Source organism: Mangifera indica, chromosome 12 (genome assembly GCF_011075055.1).
Source record: "Mangifera indica cultivar Alphonso chromosome 12, CATAS_Mindica_2.1, whole genome shotgun sequence".
NCBI lineage: Eukaryota > Viridiplantae > Streptophyta > Magnoliopsida > Sapindales > Anacardiaceae > Mangifera > Mangifera indica.
Genome location: NC_058148.1, coordinates 9,331,457 through 9,352,647, shown reverse-complemented (window position 1 = coordinate 9,352,647; position 21,191 = coordinate 9,331,457). Strand labels below are relative to the sequence as shown.

The 21,191-nt window shown below is 33.7% G+C and overlaps 4 protein-coding genes across 4 annotated transcripts; 3 read left to right on the top strand and 1 right to left on the bottom strand.

The window, feature by feature from the left end:
* Positions 1 to 4,354: 4,354 nt before the first annotated feature.
* LOC123192832 (glycerol-3-phosphate acyltransferase 7-like) lies at positions 4,355 to 6,316 on the top strand. The gene is made up of 2 exons (XM_044605489.1): positions 4,355 to 5,114; positions 5,197 to 6,316. The coding sequence occupies exons 1-2, from the start codon at positions 4,533 to 4,535 to the stop codon at positions 6,112 to 6,114; spliced, it is 1,500 nt and encodes a 499-aa protein (XP_044461424.1). The 5' UTR covers positions 4,355 to 4,532; the 3' UTR covers positions 6,115 to 6,316.
* Positions 6,317 to 9,825: 3,509 nt separating this feature from the next.
* LOC123192831 (probable E3 ubiquitin-protein ligase RHC2A) lies at positions 9,826 to 11,670 on the top strand. The gene is made up of 2 exons (XM_044605488.1): positions 9,826 to 11,286; positions 11,342 to 11,670. Exon 1 carries the CDS (start codon positions 10,020 to 10,022, stop codon positions 11,202 to 11,204), a length of 1,185 nt encoding a protein of 394 aa, XP_044461423.1. The 5' UTR covers positions 9,826 to 10,019; the 3' UTR covers positions 11,205 to 11,286; positions 11,342 to 11,670.
* A 3,799-nt stretch (positions 11,671 to 15,469) lies between these two features.
* LOC123192830 (E3 ubiquitin-protein ligase SDIR1) lies at positions 15,470 to 18,479 on the top strand. The gene is made up of 9 exons (XM_044605487.1): positions 15,470 to 15,703; positions 16,108 to 16,273; positions 16,364 to 16,418; positions 16,534 to 16,586; positions 16,702 to 16,930; positions 17,110 to 17,230; positions 17,366 to 17,411; positions 17,786 to 17,911; positions 18,106 to 18,479. Exons 2-9 carry the CDS (start codon positions 16,196 to 16,198, stop codon positions 18,229 to 18,231), a joined length of 834 nt encoding a protein of 277 aa, XP_044461422.1. The 5' UTR covers positions 15,470 to 15,703; positions 16,108 to 16,195; the 3' UTR covers positions 18,232 to 18,479.
* Positions 18,480 to 18,682: 203 nt separating this feature from the next.
* Positions 18,683 to 20,838, bottom strand: LOC123192829 (peptidyl-prolyl cis-trans isomerase FKBP20-1). The gene is made up of 6 exons (XM_044605486.1): positions 20,680 to 20,838; positions 20,179 to 20,311; positions 19,814 to 19,947; positions 19,650 to 19,729; positions 19,187 to 19,279; positions 18,683 to 19,074 (listed from the first exon to the last, which is right to left on the bottom strand). The coding sequence occupies exons 2-6, from the start codon at positions 20,288 to 20,290 to the stop codon at positions 18,924 to 18,926; spliced, it is 570 nt and encodes a 189-aa protein (XP_044461421.1). The 5' UTR covers positions 20,291 to 20,311; positions 20,680 to 20,838; the 3' UTR covers positions 18,683 to 18,923.
* Positions 20,839 to 21,191: the final 353 nt, after the last annotated feature.

The following is a 21,191-nucleotide window of genomic DNA, read 5'->3' as shown; positions in this document are numbered from 1 at the left end:
AAGAAAAGAGTGAGAGTGACAATAAGAAAGAGGAGGGTTATACTACAAAGTTGATACATGAAGAGATATTTTAAAATTGTGCTAATTTGATTTATATGATAATTTGATTTTTATTTTTCAAATTATAAAATAAGATAATTAAAAAATTCCAAGAATTTAAGAAATATGATGACCGTTGATAATTTTTAAGCCATATTAGACCTCCCCTCCAATCATATTTCTTCAGCTCCCTAACCCATAATAAACATACAATAGTTGTTCATCTTATAAGTTCGAAATTGTGGGTGTCGTGGCAAAGGGCAATTAGTTGACATTACATAAAAAAGAAAACGTTTCTTCTTCACAAGGTAGCAATGAAGCAAAATGAAGAGATACTTTTATTTTATTTTTTTATGCTTTTGACACAATCAAAGCTGCATGCAATGCATATTAATATTAAGTTAAGTTGTGAGATAATGTTAGGCTCATAATTCATATAATATTATTTATTGAATGCCAAAAGATAAGGGTCATTTTGCAGACATGTGATATGATCTTCTTGGTCATGACGTCTCTCACATGTCCAGTCTCTTCTCACTTTTCAACTCCACCGAAAAACAAAGAAACCATTTCCCCTAAACCCTAACCCTAATATAAAGCCCGTCTGATTTCCTTTTTCAATACGAATAAATAATATGTGGATGGATATTGCTCTACGTCTTATCTTTCATTTGAATAATTCAGCGCTCATTGTCATACACATTAAAATATTATATGTATACGACCGCAAGTCTTGAAAGTGAAACATGATGGAAATCTGCCAGTGTGATCTGACCTCACCATTTTTCTAATTTTGAGAATAATTTAGGCCAAAGCACTATTTCCCACCCAAGGTATGTGACAATACATGTTTCTCCCCATTTAACTTTAATAATTCTAAACATCCACCTCCAAATAATTAAAATTAATAATAATAAATATAAAATCGTTATTTTTTTTATACTATTAAAAATAAACTAAAATTATTTTCTCAAATAAAAACAAAGTTGAAAAGATGGTCATCTTTTTACAAATCTTCTTCTGAATGGATATTTGAGATTATCAAAATTAAAAAGAAAAATCTTGGGGTCACAGCCTAACTTGGGTGGGAATAGTCCTTTGGCCAAAAATTTATTGCAGATTGGTCATGTTACCGCCAATATATTTTTTAGTTGCAGTTAAAAAAATTAAAATATTGTGGAAAGTTTAAACCTTTGTCTCCTAACTTGGCTCTGACTTGTTTCACTCTGGCTTAGATTATTACTTCTACATGACGCTTAAGTTTTGTTCCTTAATTTTAAATAAATTTGTTGTCTACAAAATCCCCAAAATACTATGAATATACATTTTTGTATATAGTTTATTATATAAATAATTTATCATCATATAATTAAATAAATTTAAATTAAAAATAAAATAATATCTAATTATAATTAATATTTTATTTATATAGTTAAATTACATATTAAAAATATAAACATATAGTATTACTCTATTACAAATAGGAAGTGATAAATTAAGAAGCATTAACTCTCTCTTGTTCAGAAGAGTCAAAACACATCCAATTGACTCCAACCTTAATAGTAATAGGATTTTGGTTTGAATCATTTAACAATTAAAAAAAAAACTAAATTGCGTCAAAAAGTTTTATTTCATCTCAAATCTCTCAGTATTGTATATTTTGGTAAGTATAATAAAAAAATACAAGGTCAAATTTTCATAAACCCTTACCATACATCATGTAAAAGTTTAATACGATCCCTACTCATTACACATAGTATGATATCAATAACCTTATGTTCACCTTGCAGAGGATAAATTTTCAATAAGGCCCCCATGCATTACATTTTGTAACATGTCAAAAGCTCCCCACACATTACATATTGTAAAATTTGATTGAAACTTAATATGTTGTCCAACATTATAGGGTTTCAATCATGAAATGTGAAAGATTCGGTCGAAACTTTGAAAATTAAATATGTATACTAAATAACAATACACAATCATCAAATAAATGAAATTTGAAGTTAATTATATGTGTATATAATAAACTTTTTTTCTTGATTTCGGATTTAATGTTAGAATGTAAGTGAAAGAGATTGAAAATGATTTTAAGTTGTTGGGTTTTGTTTAAAAAGTTGGAATGAGGGCATTTTTGTAATTAGACTTGAATTTTGGTTATATAGACATAATCTCTCAATCAAAAGCTCATTTTCGAATTGCCCTCAATTTAGGGTGGTGACCAGGGATCATTTTCTAAGTAAACGTCATTTATTTTATTAACATAAATAAGGATATAATTACAAAATAAAATTTTAATTTTTCATTAATATGCCCATAGATATATATATGACTTTACCTATAAATATATTTATTTAAAATTTTATTAAGGGGAGAAATGAAAAACGGTGACGTTTGGAGTTTATGTTGGTCACCTAGTAGTTTTGAGAATTTCAAAAGGGGTTATGTCACATTCAACTCCCTGTTTGTTTTCTTAGTTTGGCATACTAATCACAAGTTCACAGTGTAGAGTGTTTTATAAGTTTTGAAGATTGAAGAAAGAGGCAGGCATATATGACTTTAGAATGAATCTGATGCGTTGCAAACAAGAAGAATGTATGTTTTCTTAAGAGTAAAAACACAATAATCAATATTGCGAGAATGATTTTGTCTTTCCTTGGCATTCATGTTAGTGTTGTCGGCCCATATCAAACTAGTTTGCGCTCAAAAATTGGCTCGGTTAAAATTTATTTAATTCGAATTTTAACCTAGTTTGAATCGTTTTAAAACCAAACCGAATTTGAATTAGAGAGAATTTGATTCCATTTAACTCACGAATTAGGTAGATAACTCGATTTGATTTAAATTTGGCTCATAATTTGATTAAAATTATGTTAAATAATCATTAAACAATGTCATTTTGTCAATGAGTCATAAATTCAAAGCATAACTCTGAGTCACATATTCGAGCTATAGATTTAAACTACAAATTTAAATCAAATTCAAATTGAATTTGAATAGAACTCAAACCATTCTTAGTATTGGTTTGATGAACTTGAACTGAACTCAAACTAAATAACTTTTTATTTAAATTGAATTCAAACTAAAGAATATTCAGACTCAGTTTGATTTATATCCGATCTCTAATAAAATGGGTTTCAGAGAAAGCTCTCCAGTGGCCTAGTTCTAAAAAATTCTGGCCCAATATTGGCTCACAAAATATTTCGTTAAGCTAATAAACCACAAACTAATAACATTTTCGTGGTCGCTATCAATAATCAGTGACTTTGACTGTCAATAAAAGGCCAGTGAATCCTCAAACTTGGAACAAAACTCAATTAAATTGTGAATTCGCTAGCAATATTAATACTTTCCAATTATATGGACAACTCAATGTGTTAATAATATTCATTCAAACCAACCTCACCTAACTAACAAAACCTGACCCATAAGGAAGTTTTTCCGTTTACTATTATTATCAACAAAGAGGTTGATGAGCAACCTGAATTAGCCTCCCCAAGTTTCTAACCAACTTTCAATTCCTCTTGCAAGCTTTCTTTCTTTCTTTGTTTGATGCGCAGTTATTTTAGATTATTCATAATAATATATAAATTATTTGGAAAAGCTACACCCATTTAAGTGACCTGCAAGCAATCTTAAATTACATACGTTTATACTCTCTTGTCGTTTCCTACAATATTTTCTTATGATTTTATCTATTTTATTCATCTGGGTATCTGAAAAATGAACAGTGATTTCAAATTCGTAGTTGAAGGTTGAGAAAATCAATCTGGACTGTTCTAAATTTTTGGATCTTTATGTTAATTTTATATACATACTTTCATATCAATTTTGGCATATTTAAATGTATGTAAATTCCTTAGCAGCAATAACGTGGAAGGAACCATTGTGACAAGCTTTTTAATATATAATTAAGATTATGCATGGATGGTAATTAGAAATACGGCGGCTCAAGTTATCAAATAGTTAGTAACCTAATTTAAAGTTACACAGGGAAAGAGCTAATTAACTAATACTAATACACATCAATCAAACTATACATACCTTATTTTGAGTAGATAAATAAGTATATATTTGATCTATGTCATCATATGATTGGATTATTTTGAATTAAAGATAAAGTAATTCTCAATCATATGATGATACACGTAAGTTTATATTTATATGTATATTTAAACTAGATACATATAATATTTCTCAATACATATTAAGGATTATCATACGAGCAGCTAGACAAAGTTTGGTGGAGTTAAGTAATCAATCTCTGCGTAGGTTTACATGGCGTATAATCCCATTTTCTTTGCGGATATATCAACTTTAGCCATCGAGAAAGAAGAAAAAAAGTATATAAAGAGGTAGTTGTAAACTGATAAACTGCTTCATTCTTGCATTAGACACAGCAGTCAATCCAAACCTTAACTTCATTGCCTTATATTCTTATAGCCATTTCATTCTCAAGCAAGAACAAACAAAACGCCAAAAAAAAAAAAAAAATGGAAATTAAACAAGGGAAATCAATGGAGAATTCATCCGTTGTTTCGGAGTTTGAAGGGACTCTTCTGAAAGACCCCTATCCTTTTTCCTACTTCATGTTGGTAGCATTCGAGGCGTCGGGTTTGATTCGTTTCGCATTGTTGTTAATCGTATGGCCGGTGATTCGGCTGCTAGACGTGTTGGGGATGAGCCATCTGGGGCTGAAGCTTATGATCTTCGTTTCTACTTGCGGCGTTCATGAGTTGGAGATTCAGTCAGTGGCCAGAGCCGTTTTGCCGAAATTTTATATGGATGATATTGACATGGAGGCGTGGAGAGTTTTTAATTCGTTTGATAGAAGAGTTGTGGTGACCCGAACGCCGCGGATTATGGTGGAGAGGTTTGTGAAAGAGCATTTACGAGCTGATGAAGTGATCGGTAGTGAACTTTGGGTTAACCGATTTGGGTTTGCCACAGGTTTTATTAAAGGAGATTCTGATTGTATCTCTAATCAGCTTGCTAAATTGTTCATTGATCAAAATCCTACCTTATGTTTAGGAAGAAATACTTCGAGTTTTACATTTTTATCATTATGTTGTAAGGTAAGCGATTATGGAAACTAGTAAATTTATTAGTAATCATATCATAATTATCATAATTAATTAATAATATCTTTGTTGACAGGAACAAAGGCAGCCACCATTTATCTCCAACGAAACGCAACTTGACCACCAGGTGCTACGCCCACTTCCTGTGATCTTCCACGACGGCCGTCTTGTGAAGCGACCGACGCCGTCCACCGCTCTACTAATCATCCTATGGATTCCACTTGGAATAATATTGGCAATGATTAGAATAATTGTTGGACTAATGTTGCCCATGTGGGCTATCCCCTACATGTCACGTTTATTTGGCGGCACAGTCATTGTCAAAGGGAAACCACCACCGCCGGTGACCGGTAGCAACAGCGGGGTCCTCTTTGTATGCACCCACCGAACCCTAATGGACCCTGTGGTCTTATCTGCAGTATTAAGACGCAAAATCCCAGCTGTCACTTACTCCATTTCAAGATTATCAGAAATTCTATCACCAATTCCCACCGTTAGATTATCAAGAATCCGCCATGTCGATGCTGAAAAAATTAGAAGAGAACTAGCCGAAGGTGACCTTGTGGTTTGTCCAGAGGGAACGACATGTAGAGAACCTTTTTTACTAAGATTCAGCGCTCTCTTTGCTGAATTAACAGACCGTATAGTTCCCGTAGCCATGAATTACCGGGTCGGGTTTTTCCATGCAACAACAGCAAGAGGGTGGAAAGGTTTGGATCCAATTTTCTTCTTCATGAACCCAAGACCCGTTTACGAAGTAACGTTCTTGAAGCAGTTGCCAGTGGAGGCCACTTGCTCGGCCGGTAAAAGCCCACATGACGTGGCGAATTACGTTCAGAGAATCCTGGCTGCTACATTAGGGTTTGAATGCACAAACTTCACAAGGAAGGATAAATACAGGATGCTGGCGGGGAATGATGGAACCGTGTCGTATACTTCGTTTGTAGGTCAGGCGAAGAAGGTGGTGGGCACATTTAAGCCGTTTATTCACTAAGAAAAATATGAGAAATAAGATTGTTTATGTGGATTTGTTTTTGCTTTGTCTAAAGATGGGATTGATCTGTATTTTTAATTATATTCTTTCTTTTATTTGTTTTTGAATTATTATTTCTACAATTGTTGAATAATAGTACGAGGGTAACTGATACTAATCAGTTGATGATGTTAGTTATCCGATTGGGACTTGCAATCATAAATTATACGTTTCCTTTCAATTTATATTATAAACGAGCAATATTATATGTATTCATTTTAGATACATAAATGTATATATACTCATATGTGTCATCATATGATTGATTATTGTTTTATTCTTAATTCAAAATCATCCAATCACATGATGACATATATAAATATGTACATATTTGTGTACCCAAAGTAGGTACACATAGTTTTATTGATTATAAATATTCCTTTCAATCCAACCTGTTCAGATTAATTGAATGAATAAACTTATGCATACGAGAAATTTTGTTTGAATTGGTTAGATAAATAAACTTCAACGTACAGTTATTAGATCTACAAGATAAATTTATTATATATTCACACACAAAGAATCTTATCCATATTGGTTGGATTAATAAACTTATGAGCAATACTATGTGTACCCACTTTGAGTACACAAATGTATACACACTCATATGTGTCATCATATGATTGGTTATTGTTTTATTTTTAATTAAAAATCATTCAATCACATGATGACACATATAAATGTGTATACATTTGTGTACCCAAAATAGGTACACATAGTTTTATTGTAAACTTATATATACGAGACACCCTATTTGGATTGGTTGAACGAATAAACTTTTGAGCACAGTGATCAAACCCACAAAATAAATTTATTTACGTAACAATTAATAATTCAAATCCCACGTTTCTTTTTTTTACACTACCATATCTTAGAATCTCAAATACAAAGTATAAGACTTAAATCTTAAGTTGGCAAGTAGACTCTTCTATCTCAATAACAAACTTTTGAAGTATGATTCTTTCAAAATTTATATCATTTAATATCATAATTATCATCATATCTCTTAGTTACAATCGTATGATATGGGTGATAACGCTAACATTAAAGTATTTGTCTCCCAATTATAATAGTATCTTATATTGAAAAATATAAACCACTAATAAATATTGAGTTGTTTATCTCATATTTCATGGGACCCAAGCAAAATTATTCCTTCACAAGTACGTCCTCCACAATTAGGTATTAAGGAAATTAATTAAGCATTTCTTTGAATATAAAATTTTTTAATTTTTATTATTTTCCTGTTTGGTGAAGAAGTAGATTTGACAATTTCATTTCCTGGTAAAAGAAGCCAACAGGATTAGCAAGTGGGAAATTTATACTTTATAAGGCTAATAATAATTTCCCACCTGGCTAACCTAAAATCAATGCCTGTCAAGATAAGATCGACAAAACGTAACCTTTACTTAGTTTTGTGGAAAAAAGGGAAGACATTTACAGCTTCAATACTTTTATGAAATGCCGAAATGTGGATGAAGAAAAAGAATCCCATGAAAGCTTTATAAATTAATTCACATATCATTTCAGGAAACCATAATTAAAAATGATGGTCAAGGTTGAGAATAAATAAAAACCCTAAAGCCTGAAGCTGAAGACATGCAAATACCGAATGGATAAAATCAATAATTTAGAGGAAGGTTCTCTGTGTTTTCCATGGTTGTGGCCTTCACGTGACTCACAAGAATGAAAAGTTTCCCTGAAAAAGAAAAGAAAAGAAAATGAAAGGGAAAAAAGATATTCCAATTCCAAGTCTGAGATGGAAAACAATCAAACCAAGAAGAAACTTTACCTCACTTTCTCGAGCCCTTTTAAATTTATATTTGTTTCCAAGCAAGTAATTTAGTATTATAAAACGATAAATTAATTTTCTAATTATTTGATTAAATACGGTTTCTAAAAGGGATTACTTGCACCAATAATTAATGTACCCAGCTCTCGTATGTGATGACTCCAACCACCGATCATGTGAGAAAATCTAACTCAATTTCTAATTATATTTGTTTCCAATTCCAAATGACTATTCCCCCCCCCCCCCCCCTATGGTTTGATGCTAACTCAATTTTTTACTTGGTGATTATCGAAAATCTAAACACTTACTATTATGTTAAATTTTATTATTATTGTTAGGGATAAAATTATCATTTAATAAAAATATTTAAAAGACTAAAGATATATCGCATTGCCACCCCTCGGGTTTAAAAATCTAAAGTTTGAAAAACTTTATTCTCCTTTAGGGGTTTTTCAACCACCATTACCGACAACCACGTTCTCTCTCTCTCTCTTTCTCTCATTCCATTTTTGGCCATCACGAACTTAAGAAAACGATTGACAAAGACGTGTTTTTATCTTTATTGGTTGATTTTGTCAACTAATGATGGTCGAAAATGAAGTGCGACTGAGAGAGAAGTCAGGAGGAAGGTTGAAAATCGTGGGGGGAAATGCAAGTTTTTAAAATTTCGGATAAAAAAAATTTGTTAGTTTTTAAATTTAATGTTTAGAAATGTGATAAGTTTTAATTTTTTAAAATTTTTATTAAATGATAATTTTATCCCTAATAATAATAATAATACAATTTTTTAAAAAAAGTGGGTATGTGAATTTTCTATAATTAATAAATAAAAAATTGAGTTTGTACCAAATCTTAGATGGAAAATAATTCTTTAACCTCTATTCTGTTAAATAATTGATTTAAATCACATTCAATTCATCACATTATTATCTATTTTAAAATTATATATGGTTGAATCATATAATAAAATATTTAATACAAGTTGCGTGCATCAATTGAAGCCACAAGTCAAAGTTTTGAAACCCTTCCAAACTACTTTTATTTTGATTTCTATAAGATTTGATTTAGGTATAAAATTAATCAAGACTATATACTATTTTTGCATAATGCAGAATTGCTTTTAATCCAAGTTTCGATACCAAAACAATGAGGGGAACAAGCAAACGCAGCGTTGCATAAAAGGACAGTCAAAAGCATGCAAAGTGGGTAATGATGACGTGTCGGACAGAAAGACGGTCCACCTCTCAAGACGCGCCTGGTCTTGTAATGCGTGCCACGCATCACTTTTGTCAAAAAAAAAGTTGATGAGGCGCGTGACAACAAAAACAAATGGCGCTCCATTTTCCTTTTTGACGATTTTGCTGGCGCGTGAAAGACCAAAACATGGCTCACGTGGAAACCCACTCTACCGATCATGTGTGGATTGCTTAAATCAAAGTAAAAATTTAAGCTTAAATTAGAAAGCATAATTATTAAAATGTAATAGTAATTATTACTGACCAGACTTCTTGTTTATGAACAAGATCCCTTGGATTAAGGGATGATTAATCCATAGGCTTTGTTTGATTTGCAGTAGGATATTATAATTTTGGAAACAATGATGACGTGACAATTTGTCAACAAAATCTTGCCACCTCATCATTTGAGGAATTTTCCTCAAACTGCTACTATAATAAATCATACCCTTTCCTGATTTCAAACTGGATCATTATGATTCTCCACGCGCCTTGACTCCTATGGCGCGTTTGTTTACCAACGTCATTTTTTAATCAACCAATAATAACACATCACAGTTCAAAAATTCACTGCGTTAACAACACGCGAATAAAATAATACAACGCGGCTTTCCCTTAATTTGTTTACACGCGATCCCTTATTACTCTCATTTCTTTCCTCCGTTCTCTTGTCTCTGAAAAGCACCCCCTGCCTCTCTCTCTCCCTGAAGTTTGTAAAATTTTCCTGGAAATCTCCATCTTTCCAAGAAAATTTTTCAACTTTTCTCGTTGCTCAAATTAAATCTTTTGATTTGTGGAAATTCATCTAATCTACAATATTTTTTATTAGATCTGTCTTTATGTCTACTATAGTTTCGTCAACGTCTTATTGGTGTTACAGATGCAACCGGTTCGTTAGGGTTTTGAATCGAGAAACAATTACATGTCCTGACTGCGATGGCGGATTCGTGGAGGAGATCGAGAATCCGCCACGGGGAATCCAAACCACCGACATACAACACCGCGGACGGAGGAGGTTTCCTGCAGCCGCGATGTACATGATCGGTAGTAATAGTAACAACATCCACAATAATCGCTCTAATCGAGATCAGAATTCCTCAACCGGCCCGCTTCTTCGTAGAAGCCGAAGAACCGGCGGCGATCGGTCTCCTTTCAATCCAGTTATCGTACTTCGTGGACCGGACAGGGCGGTTCCCGGAGCGGATGTTGAAAATAACGGTAGTGGTTATGAATTGTATTACGATGACGGTGAAGGCGCCGGTTTGAGACCGTTACCACGTAGTATGTCGGAGTTTTTGTTAGGATCTGGATTTGAACGGTTGATTGAGCAGTTATCACAGATTGATATGAATGGAATCGGCGGTTATGAGCATCCACCGGCTTCAAAAGCCGCGATTGAATCTTTGCCGTTCATTTTTATCGACGCGAGTCATGTAGAACTGGAATCACACTGTGCTGTTTGTAAAGAAGCATTTGAATTAGGATCTGAAGCGAGAGAAATGCCATGTAAACATATTTACCATTCAGATTGTATACTCCCGTGGTTGTGCCTTCGTAATTCCTGCCCGGTTTGCAGGCATGAATTGCCTTCTGATAATAACCAAGCCATTAGTGAAGAGTCCGAAAATGGAGTCAATGGGGAAGGACAAATTTCGGGCTCGAATAATGATGTGGAGACCGTAGGATTAACGATATGGAGGTTACCAGGTGGAGGGTTTGCGGTGGGGCGGTTCGCGGGAGGAAGAAGAGGCGGTGAAAGAGAATTTCCGGTTGTTTACACAGAGATGGATGGTGGGTTTAACAATAGTGGAGGTGTGCCTAGGAGAGTTTCGTTTGGGTCAAGAGGGAATAGAGGAGAGAGAGACAGGGGAGGGGTGATTCAAAGGGCTTTTCGTAATTTGATTGGGTGTTTTAGCGGGTCAGTCGGTTCGAGTTCGGCCTCAGACTCAAGGATAAGGAGAAGGAGTAGAACGGCTTCGTTATTCAATATCTCCACGAGGGGGAGAAGGGGTTGGGATGTTTAGGATAACAATAGCAGTGGGAGAAGATGGTGATGAATGGATGAGAAAATATCTTTTCACTGTATATATTGAGAGAGACTGAGATAAGACTGAAAAGGGTTCATTCCTAATTCCCAGTCGATTAAAGAGTTGAAAGATTGAAGTAATAGGGGAGGGATCAGTTTACAATAATTAAAGCTGTTTTCTTGGAAGAAGATGAAGCTGCTGTAGCAGGAAGGATCACATAAGCCAATGGACAAGCTCTGTAGTCAATAGTTTGGCATTTGGGGAGAAAGAAGGTACATGATTTCATGTACCGTATTTAATTTGCTAGTTTCATGGATCGAATTAGAGGGGCTGCCGTTTATTTTTATTGTTCTATTTATAAATATCTGTAACCTGTAGCTAGTGATAGTTTTCTTATCATGTCATTCTTTTTCCAAGAAATCTATGAGTCTTATCCACCGTATGAAAAGCATTGTTTCTGAAATTCTTTTATTCAACTTTCATCAAACATCTGAAATCCTTTTTTGGATCACTGTTGTTAAAGCTTTGTTTTGAACCCATTGAAGATTTTGACTCAATTGAAAGTCTTTCATATACGAATAACTCCTCCATACGATGTTGAAAGCACAGAAATTACCCGTTGAGCTTAGTGTAGATGATGATATTTGTCTGTTTTCAATGTCATGTGTCATATTCTTGTCATGGAAATTGGGAAACTTGTTCATTGATGCCGAGGATCATGATTTTAATGGGTTTGAAATTACATATTAGAATTGATTGGTGCAGGTGTGATCAGAGAGGAAAGGGTATTGTATTATGAAGACATGGTGTCATAAAATGGATTCGGAGATCTTAGTCTAGTCAATAAGCGCAAGAAATCATATTAATATGAAATGATGTGATGATTAGTGATTATAGATAAGTGATTGATGATACTCTGATAGTGTTCTAATTCAATAATGTTCAGTTTCATGACCTTGCTGGGGCTCACTGGGTAGGCCTTCTGAGTTGTAAGGTTTCTAGAAGTGTGGCTAAATTTTTTACCAGTTAAGATTCCCAGTGTGTTTTGCATAATTTTTCAAGAGCGTTTAATGTAAAATGCGTTCATTGTTGTTGAAAACAAAGTGAATGTGTTTCATATTAAGCGAATTTTAATTACTCGTTAATTTGTTTTGTGGTTGAGCTTGTTGGTTGGATGGGTGGCGTGAATGGTGTTTATGTAAGATGTTATGGGAAAGTAGTTCAGATTGCAAGAATTCAACGGACTGGGACCGTTTCTTGTTCTGTTCGACATCTCTTTCAACCCACCACTTCTTGTCATCATTATTATTAACTCCATTTTAAATTTAATTTTTGTTTTTCTGTTTTGTATTTTTCAGTAAGGCCCATATGAGAGGTTGGGTTTTTTTATTATATTGGACCTCGAGCCCAAGGATGGTTGGGCTTTTATATTGTTGTCCTTCATTTTTCCTTGTTGAGTCTCTCTCCATAACAATTGAAATTCGTTTCTTGTTAGCAATGTTTTGAAACCAGACTAGACTGGTTGATTCAACTGGTCTATTGACCATTTGGGTACGAGTAAGGGAAAAATTAGTTTCTTCCCATGGAGTTGCAGTTGAACAGGTTGAATTTTATAGGGTCGCGAGAGGTCAACTCTAAGCAATTATTTTTGCAAAAATTTTGTTAATGGCTCTACTCTAGCCCAAGATTTTATATTTAATAAAGACACAAGGAAATATGTTTTGCATTTTGGTCTTGTATGTCAACCGATCAAATTCAATTTTGATTAAATATGACTCATATGTTATTTCTAATCATTAAAATAGTTAAAATTATTTTGTAAAATTTTCTTTTCGTCGAAAGTCACCATATTCATCTTGATTGCAAAACTCACAACATATCACGAAACCATTATTATGTTTAATAGTATATTATTCTAATTTTTTATTTAATTTATTTTATTGTCAATCAGAGGGATCAAGGCCTGGTATGAATATGAAAATACTGGTCTTGTATGGTCAGGAAATTAATGTAAAAAATATTAATAACAACTGCAAAAACTTTTTTGTACGACTTACAATTGGATGCAGCAAAGAAACAACTAAAGGTTGACTTTATATTGCTCTTCGTTTCTAATAGTCAAACTAAAGCATTGATGGATATTGAAGTTGTTTCACTTGCGAACAATGTCATTTAATAGTTTTCACATATGCAATCATTTCTGTGAGTAAAGGTGAATCATCTACAATACCCAGATCTACTAAATTCAAGACCTCTCTAATCGTCTGGCTGAAGAATTGAGGCCTCCCAATACCAGAAATCAGAACTGGTATGTTTTATCCAGGAAATGCTCACGGCTAAAATTATATGTACGACCGAATAAGCATATTGATGGTGGTGCTGATATCACTGTATCTTGTGTGTCAATGGATGACAGTCGTGCATCCGGTTATGGACTGATGAAAATTGACAACACTGCAGCCTGCAGGGTGTATCATCATCCAATTCTCGGAGAAACCTAAGGGCCCTGATCTGAAAGCAATGCAAGTTGTTACCACTGTCACTGTGTTGTCCATGCAAGAAGCTGCCAAATTACCATACATTGCAATTTGCATCAATGGATAATTCCGTTTGCAGTTAAGCACCATAAAGTCTACAGGCATATTTATTCAATAATTCTACACGGTTGCTTCTTGCAAGAAATTAGTTTGTAGCACACCATAATGGGTGTGCACTCATGTTTTGAGACTGGAGTTGAGATTCTGGATAATATGATCATGGGTGCAGCTGACTACTACCAAACTGAATCTAATATTGCATCTCTGTTTGCAGAAGGAAATGTTTCAACTGGTGTTGGATAGAATGCGAAAATCAAGAAGTCAAGATTGGAAAGAATGTCATTATTGCGAATGGTGATGGTGTTAAGAAAGTCGAGAGACCAAATGAAGGATTTTACACACAGTTGGGATCAAGTCATTTTAAAGAATTCAACAAGTAGCAATGGAACCCAAATGGATAGCTCAATTGATAAAAGAAGAGTTTTATATATAAGAGAATATGAGTTTAAGTCTCTTTTGATTCGTTAGACTCTTTCTGACCCTTCGGATTCCCAATTTTCTATTTTCCCTTGTTTATATATAAAACAACTCTAAGGTTACACAAATATTGGTATTGTTGGCATAAGTTCATGGTTAACCTAGCTTATAATATAAAGTGTGACTTTTAGCTTAAGGAAAATTCCTAAGCCCCTTTAGAGTATAAAGTTTTCACTTACACCCCTATTCAACTGGATGTTAAATAATGTTTTCAATTTTTGTCCTAATGGCTGAATGTTTGGATCTCTATTTATCTATGATGTGACATTATCTGATATACCAATTTTATACCTATTAATCATGTCAACATTTATTTCCTTTAACCGATATACATGATCAATCATTATAAATGTTATCTTCAATATTTATCTTAATGCTCAAACCAATACTTGTCTATAATATGACATTATTAGATCTCTCTGACATGTGTGTTCAATATTCATATGATAAAGTTGAAAATAGTCACAATCTTCCAACCTTATCGTTGGTGTGCACTATCTATATTGTTCATAAAGACATTTTTATCTCTCATTGTATATTTTGTTATAAACTTTACAGTAATATCCATTCTCCAAAGCATGTCATTTGAATACATCTTGCAAACAATCTTTGGTTGAGAAAATAACATTTGCTTTGAAACACTATTTGTCATTCTCATATAATTTTTTGATGTAACAAACTTCTTTCCTCGATTTTAAAATCATAATGTTGTATTTTACCCAAGAATTTAAAAATGACAATTTTCTAAATTTGTATGGTTTGTTTGTAATGTTATTATTTAATTTTAGGTTTTGATTATATCCGTATAACCCCTACAGAGTTAATCAATTTCATATAACTCCCCTTAATTTTGATTATTTTAATCAATTTCCCAAAAGCTAATCCTAAGTGAGGATTATGATTTAAGTACTCTTAAAATATAATTATAATCAATAATTAATTTTACCTATTTATAACTGATTATTTAATTTAGTAATTTAGATTAAATCATCTATATTAAACAGATAATTACTAATTTATATTTTTACAATTGATCAATTTTATAATTATTATTTGTAACATTTAATTGGAAATAAAGAAGAATAAATTTGTAAAAGTGTAATTAATTATAATTTAGTTTTGAGTTACATAACAGAAGTTAACGGCAGCGCCACTTACGCAACATTGCCACCATATAAATTTATCCGTATGTTGAATTGAAACCATTTTCGAAACGGCAGCACTGATCCCGTAATTCGCAGACTAATCAACGATTCTTCCACCAGATTAAACGGTGGAAAGAGTTGTTCTAAATTGGAATCCAAAGCGTCCTACGCAAATCCTCCGATCCAACTCCTCCTCGCCTCCGATGTAACGAGAGAGAAATTTGTTTGATCAAATTGCGTTAATCGATCCGATCCACTGTTGTTTTGATTTCACGCTGTAAGTCATCTTCTTCTTCTCTCGATCTCTCTTTAAGACCCTGTCATTCGTCGCTTATTGACGTTTATGGAATGAAAATTATCATCATTAAACGCATTAGATTGTGAGTAATGACTAGGATTATTTTAATTTGACTGTCTTTGTTTGAAACCCTAATTTTATATATAAATATATGAAAAAAAAAACCCTAATTAGATATGTGCCTTGCATGTTATTCGATTGAAGCTTCAAATTTCCGTGTCGAATGTTACAATTGTAATGCTAGAGATAATGTTACCGCGATTTTGATTCTAGTACCGTGGCATTCTCCTATATAAGTATTCTTAATGTGTATTGAATTTTAATTGTCTGTGTTTCATTTTGTTTAGCATTTTGCGTGATTGTATGGCTTTGAACATTTGCAGATTCTTAGAAGCTTTGTGAAAGCTTTGGTGGCTCTCTGAGTTTGATTGATCGTATATGTTAGTGAAGCGATTGTGAAGTCATTCAACCATGAGTTTTGTTTTTCGAGGTTCTAGAGCGGATTTAGAAAATGGGTTTCCAGGATTTATTCCAGAGCGGCGGACAGTGGTATGCTACCTTTACAATTTGAGCTTTTATGATACATTTTGTTGTCAGTTTTTGTTGATATCTTTTGATATTGAATTTGTTCTGTCACAGCGTGTTCATGCTACTCGACCTGTTAATTCCAACTCTCTTGCTTTCCTTGTTACAGGTACTTAAGTTCATGACTTGTATTTTTTTATATATGGTTTTTCTTTGATGTGGTAATGTATGATGCATTACATTGGTGTTATTATGATTAATCGACTGTGGGTTTCATGTGACAGTTCTCTTGCTATTCATGATATTGAATTCACATCAGATGTCATCAAATTTTCTGGTATTTCTGTAACTCTGTACATATACTTGACATTTTAGTCTTTCTGGTCCACGTGACTCAAGTTTATATTCTTTAAATAGAAACCCAACAGGACTTCTTGTCAATTTCTGTGTAGCTTTGGCTTGTGCTTGGTATCTTTTTGTTGGCCACATCGCTAAGGATGTATGCAACTTGTCAGCAACTTCAAGCTCAAGCACAAGCCCATGCTGCTGTAGCCAATGGCCTTCTTAGTCATACTGAATTGCGGTTGCATATGCCACCAGCCATAGCATTTGCATCCAGGGGCCGTTTACAAGGCCTCAGACTCCAGCTGGCACTCCTTGACCGTGAATTTGATGATTTAGGTGTGGTATTATGCTTAATTCTGTGTTTTTAAGGTGACTATGAGCTAGAAAAAGTTGTACTGAATTAATTGTTGCTGTAAAAGATAGAATGATTTATCTGTTTATTATTTGCTTTAGTTAAATATTTATTTATTTTGTTTGAAAAAGGTTTGTTCATAATTGTGGTTGTGTATCTATAGATTATGAAGCTTTGAGAGCACTGGATGCTGACAATGTCCCTACAACCGCTTCAATGAGTGAAGAAGAGATAAATGCCCTTCCAGTTCATAAATATAAGGTCTCTGGCTCTCAAAGTCAAAGGTACATTTTGTTAGTTTATCTACTTTCTTCGTATGATTTAAGGATGCCTTGTCCTGCTGATGTTTATTGGAAAAGATGACCCTCCTTTAATGTTTTGCATGTTTGTGGTGCTTGACAACCTGACTTTGTTGGCAGTACTGGCTCCTTAATGCAACATGCCTCATCGTCAGGCCCTACTGAGGTATTAGCTTTTTTCTAATATTTGGAATAAAATAAATAAAAGTCATCTACTAGTCATGCATTTTTATTCATTAGTGATCTGTTCGACTTGATTGAATTATTCCATTAATGTTGAATAGATATGCATTGCATCTGCTATTAAAATTTGCCCACAGCCCTATGTAGATATTCATTTTTAATGGAAATAGTATTGTTTGTTCTTTCCTCTTCAATCTCATCCTTTTGTCTTATTACAGCTTCTTTATAAATCTTTGTAGAAAAGGTCTTCTAAAGATCTTGATTGCTTTTTCTTATGACTATAAAAGCTGATTTTTCAACTTAATTCAAAATTTTCATAGATGAAGAGAGGAATTATTTACATTTTTTGGTCTTTAGCTGAAAAAGGTAGATTCAGCAATTGTGATTGAGAGCTTGAAGGGTGAAGATGAACTGACTTGCACTGTTTGCTTGGAGCAAGTTACCATTGGTGAAACTGTCCGAAGCTTGCCATGCTTGCATCAGGTTTATCCTCATTTTATATTTTCCATTTGAAAAAAAAAATTCTAAGGAAATATTTTAGAGTCCTTTCCACAATGAAGCCTAACAGTTCAAGTCCTCTGTGTTTTTGCCATGCTATGAAGTGTGGAAGTTAGTTTTTCAAATTTGTTGAAAACTGAGTGTCATCACTTATGCTAGTGAACCATATTGTTTTGCAGTTCCATGCAAATTGCATTGATCCATGGTTGCGGCAACAGGGAACATGTCCCGTATGTAAACTCTCAGCAAGACCCAGTTGGCACAATTCCAGACAAGGTGAATTGGATGCTTCATGCATGGTTTAATTACCTGAACAGGCTTGTAGATCGTTGTATTTATCTGTTGATTATACTCTCACATACAATCCCATTGATCAGCAAGAAAAGGTCTACTTTTTAAGGCTACCAACATGGTGTGATTATCTTGATTTAGGCATGAAAGAAATTGCCTAATACTGGATGATCAATCACCGAAAACAGATGTATGATTGTAAGTTTGTATTGAAAATTATATATTTCTTGAATTTATTTATTGAGTTTGAGATAATTATGAAGTTCTGTGTAGGCGTGTGTATGGTCTGATTTAAGTTGTGTAAAAAAATTTTCAAATCAAACTAAAAATACAAAGTCTGAAAAAATTTCAAATCCAACCAAATTAATCTATTTTATGTTATAAACTAAATAAAATCAAATTGAAAAAATACGATTTAATTTGGGTTATATTTTGGTTTAAATATATTAAGTCAATCACTCTCAATTATTTCATACTGATGTAACTAAATAAAATCATGATTTCTGAACAACTTGGTCTGATTTTACCATTTGAGGTGAATACTGAATACTGCACACCCTTAATTCTGTAACAAATTCCATCGTTGATTATCGATGGTTTCCACAAATTATACCGGAAAGTCAACGATCACGCTTCATGATGCACTTTGAAATATCCATTAGATAATCATATATTATCTTTTTGGGTATGAGAATGGGAGATGGCCCTATTTTGCTTTGCCCTTTCCCTTTCCTTGACCCTTCTTGGCTTCCAACTTGGCTTGAATGCGAGCAGCAGCAGCAGCTTTGGCTTCTTCCCTTTTCTTCTTCTCTTCCTCTTTGGCAGCAGCTGCTAGTTCTCTCTGTCTCTTTAGCTCCCTGTTTTAATTTTTCCAAAAACCATATTATGTTCATCAACGTACCTAAGATCTAATTGACAGGTAGAGTTTAATGTACATCATCAAATAATAAAAGGATCCGAGAGACTTACTCTAGCCTAGCTCTTTCCTCTGAAACACTGCCCAGACTAGTGCCCTTTCTTGGCCTGCAGGACAGAAGCTCCACCTCAAAGATAAGGGTTGCACTGCACAAAATAAATGCAATAAACTCAGCATCCATACTAATGCTATTCAAATAAACACAAATTTTACATATGACTATGAAACAAAGACATTAAGCCAAGCATAGTGATCAAAATTTTGAAAATCATTTAATGGCTAAACAAAGGGTTGCTTCTGACTCTTGTATCTATTTTGATTGGGAAAGTTATTTCCAAACACTAAATCTGTTTTCCGTACATTTTTCCATTTCTTGGTATGATATATCAACCTTGAGAATATAAGGTCCCAATTATATGAGTGCAAATGGACTTCAAATCCCAGATTTTTGCTTGACAGACATACTGATCTGGCGTCAATTGAAATACACATAGCTATCTATATTCACATACTTACTTGGGTGGGATATCTGGAGGAGATCCTGCACTGCCATAGGCGTATTCTGGCTTGCAAATTATTTTTGCTACCTCCCCAACCTAGCAGAAACAACCAGAAATACTAAGTGACAGCAAATTTATTCACAGCAACAACAAACATTAAGATAATTAATGTTATTCGACCTTCATGGTTCTCAATGCAATGTCCCAAGCCTGAATGACTGATCCCTTTCCAAGCTCAAAAGAGAAGACAGAATTATCTTCATGCGTAGTATCAAAAACTTCACCAGTTTCAGCAAGAGTCCCCTCATAATGAACTATATCACAAAAACAGCAATATGTCAAGGATAAGATGTGTTGGACCCCTTCACAAATTGCTGAACTCAAGTGAGGGCATTGAAACAATCACACAACTTGACTGCATACTTAACCTTATCACAGCATTGTAAATGGGAAAAGTTATAGAAACGTGAATGTTTCAAGAAACTGAAAAAGAAAAATACAAATTCTTAAGTAATATGAAATGACTGTAAGTCACAAGAACATGCCATCCACGAGAGGTCGGTCCTCTGACGGACTAAGTGCATCAGCCTTAGCTCGCCTTATGATTTGCTTGACGACACCTCCATCAACCGTTAAATTAATTGTATTATCACCCATTGCTGCTGAACTCTTAATAGCCTATGAGAAGCAAAAAGAAACATTAACCCTCACTCAAATCACAAATGGCGTTAGATATACCTCTTAACTAATGGTTTAATAGTGTTTTTTATCTCCTTGAAAACATAAAAACCGTCAAAATTAGGTCTTCATCGTTTCGAATCCTCATGAAAATTGTTATACGAGCAAAATCACAACCGGGATTTAATCACTAAAATTTGTCAAAAATCTTAAATTTTTTAATATCCCAATTGCTGTAAAACAATTACTTTACAATACAATCTATCAAATGCCTCCAAGAATCCTAATTCAACTCTCTCTAAATTATACAACTGCCAAAAAGTTAAACAATTAACGACCTACAGCGAGACACAAGTAATGAGACTAACCCGTCTCCAGGCGACTTCCAAGATTAGTGAGCGAAACGTGAAGATCGAGATGAGGAGTTAACTCGGAAATGACAAATCGGGAGAAATCGCCGTAGTTTCTGGTGGCCATAGGCGTCTGGTGAGTTCGTCTTGGCTGAGTTGTGAAATGCCATATTTGCATGTAAATTTGCAAAGATAATCTCACTCGTGTAGGTGGCGCGTCACTAAAGTAATGCTATGACAGGAATGCAATTTATGTTGTGTGTGTTTAACGTGCAAGTGTAGAGCGTGGATTTTTTTTTTATTCTCTCTGACATGTAAAAGGCCCATTGGGCCTTAAATTTAGGCCCAAATAGACGAATGTAGGAGAAGGAAAAAGGTAGCCACTTTAATTTTGATTCTCGATAGCTTTCTCCATAACGCATATCCTAAATAAATAAAATAGAAGTGTTTCTTTTTTTCTGTATTTTTTCATATATTAAAATTTCCCTTCATTAAAATCAAATTTCTATCCTTATAATGTCACCTAGCTC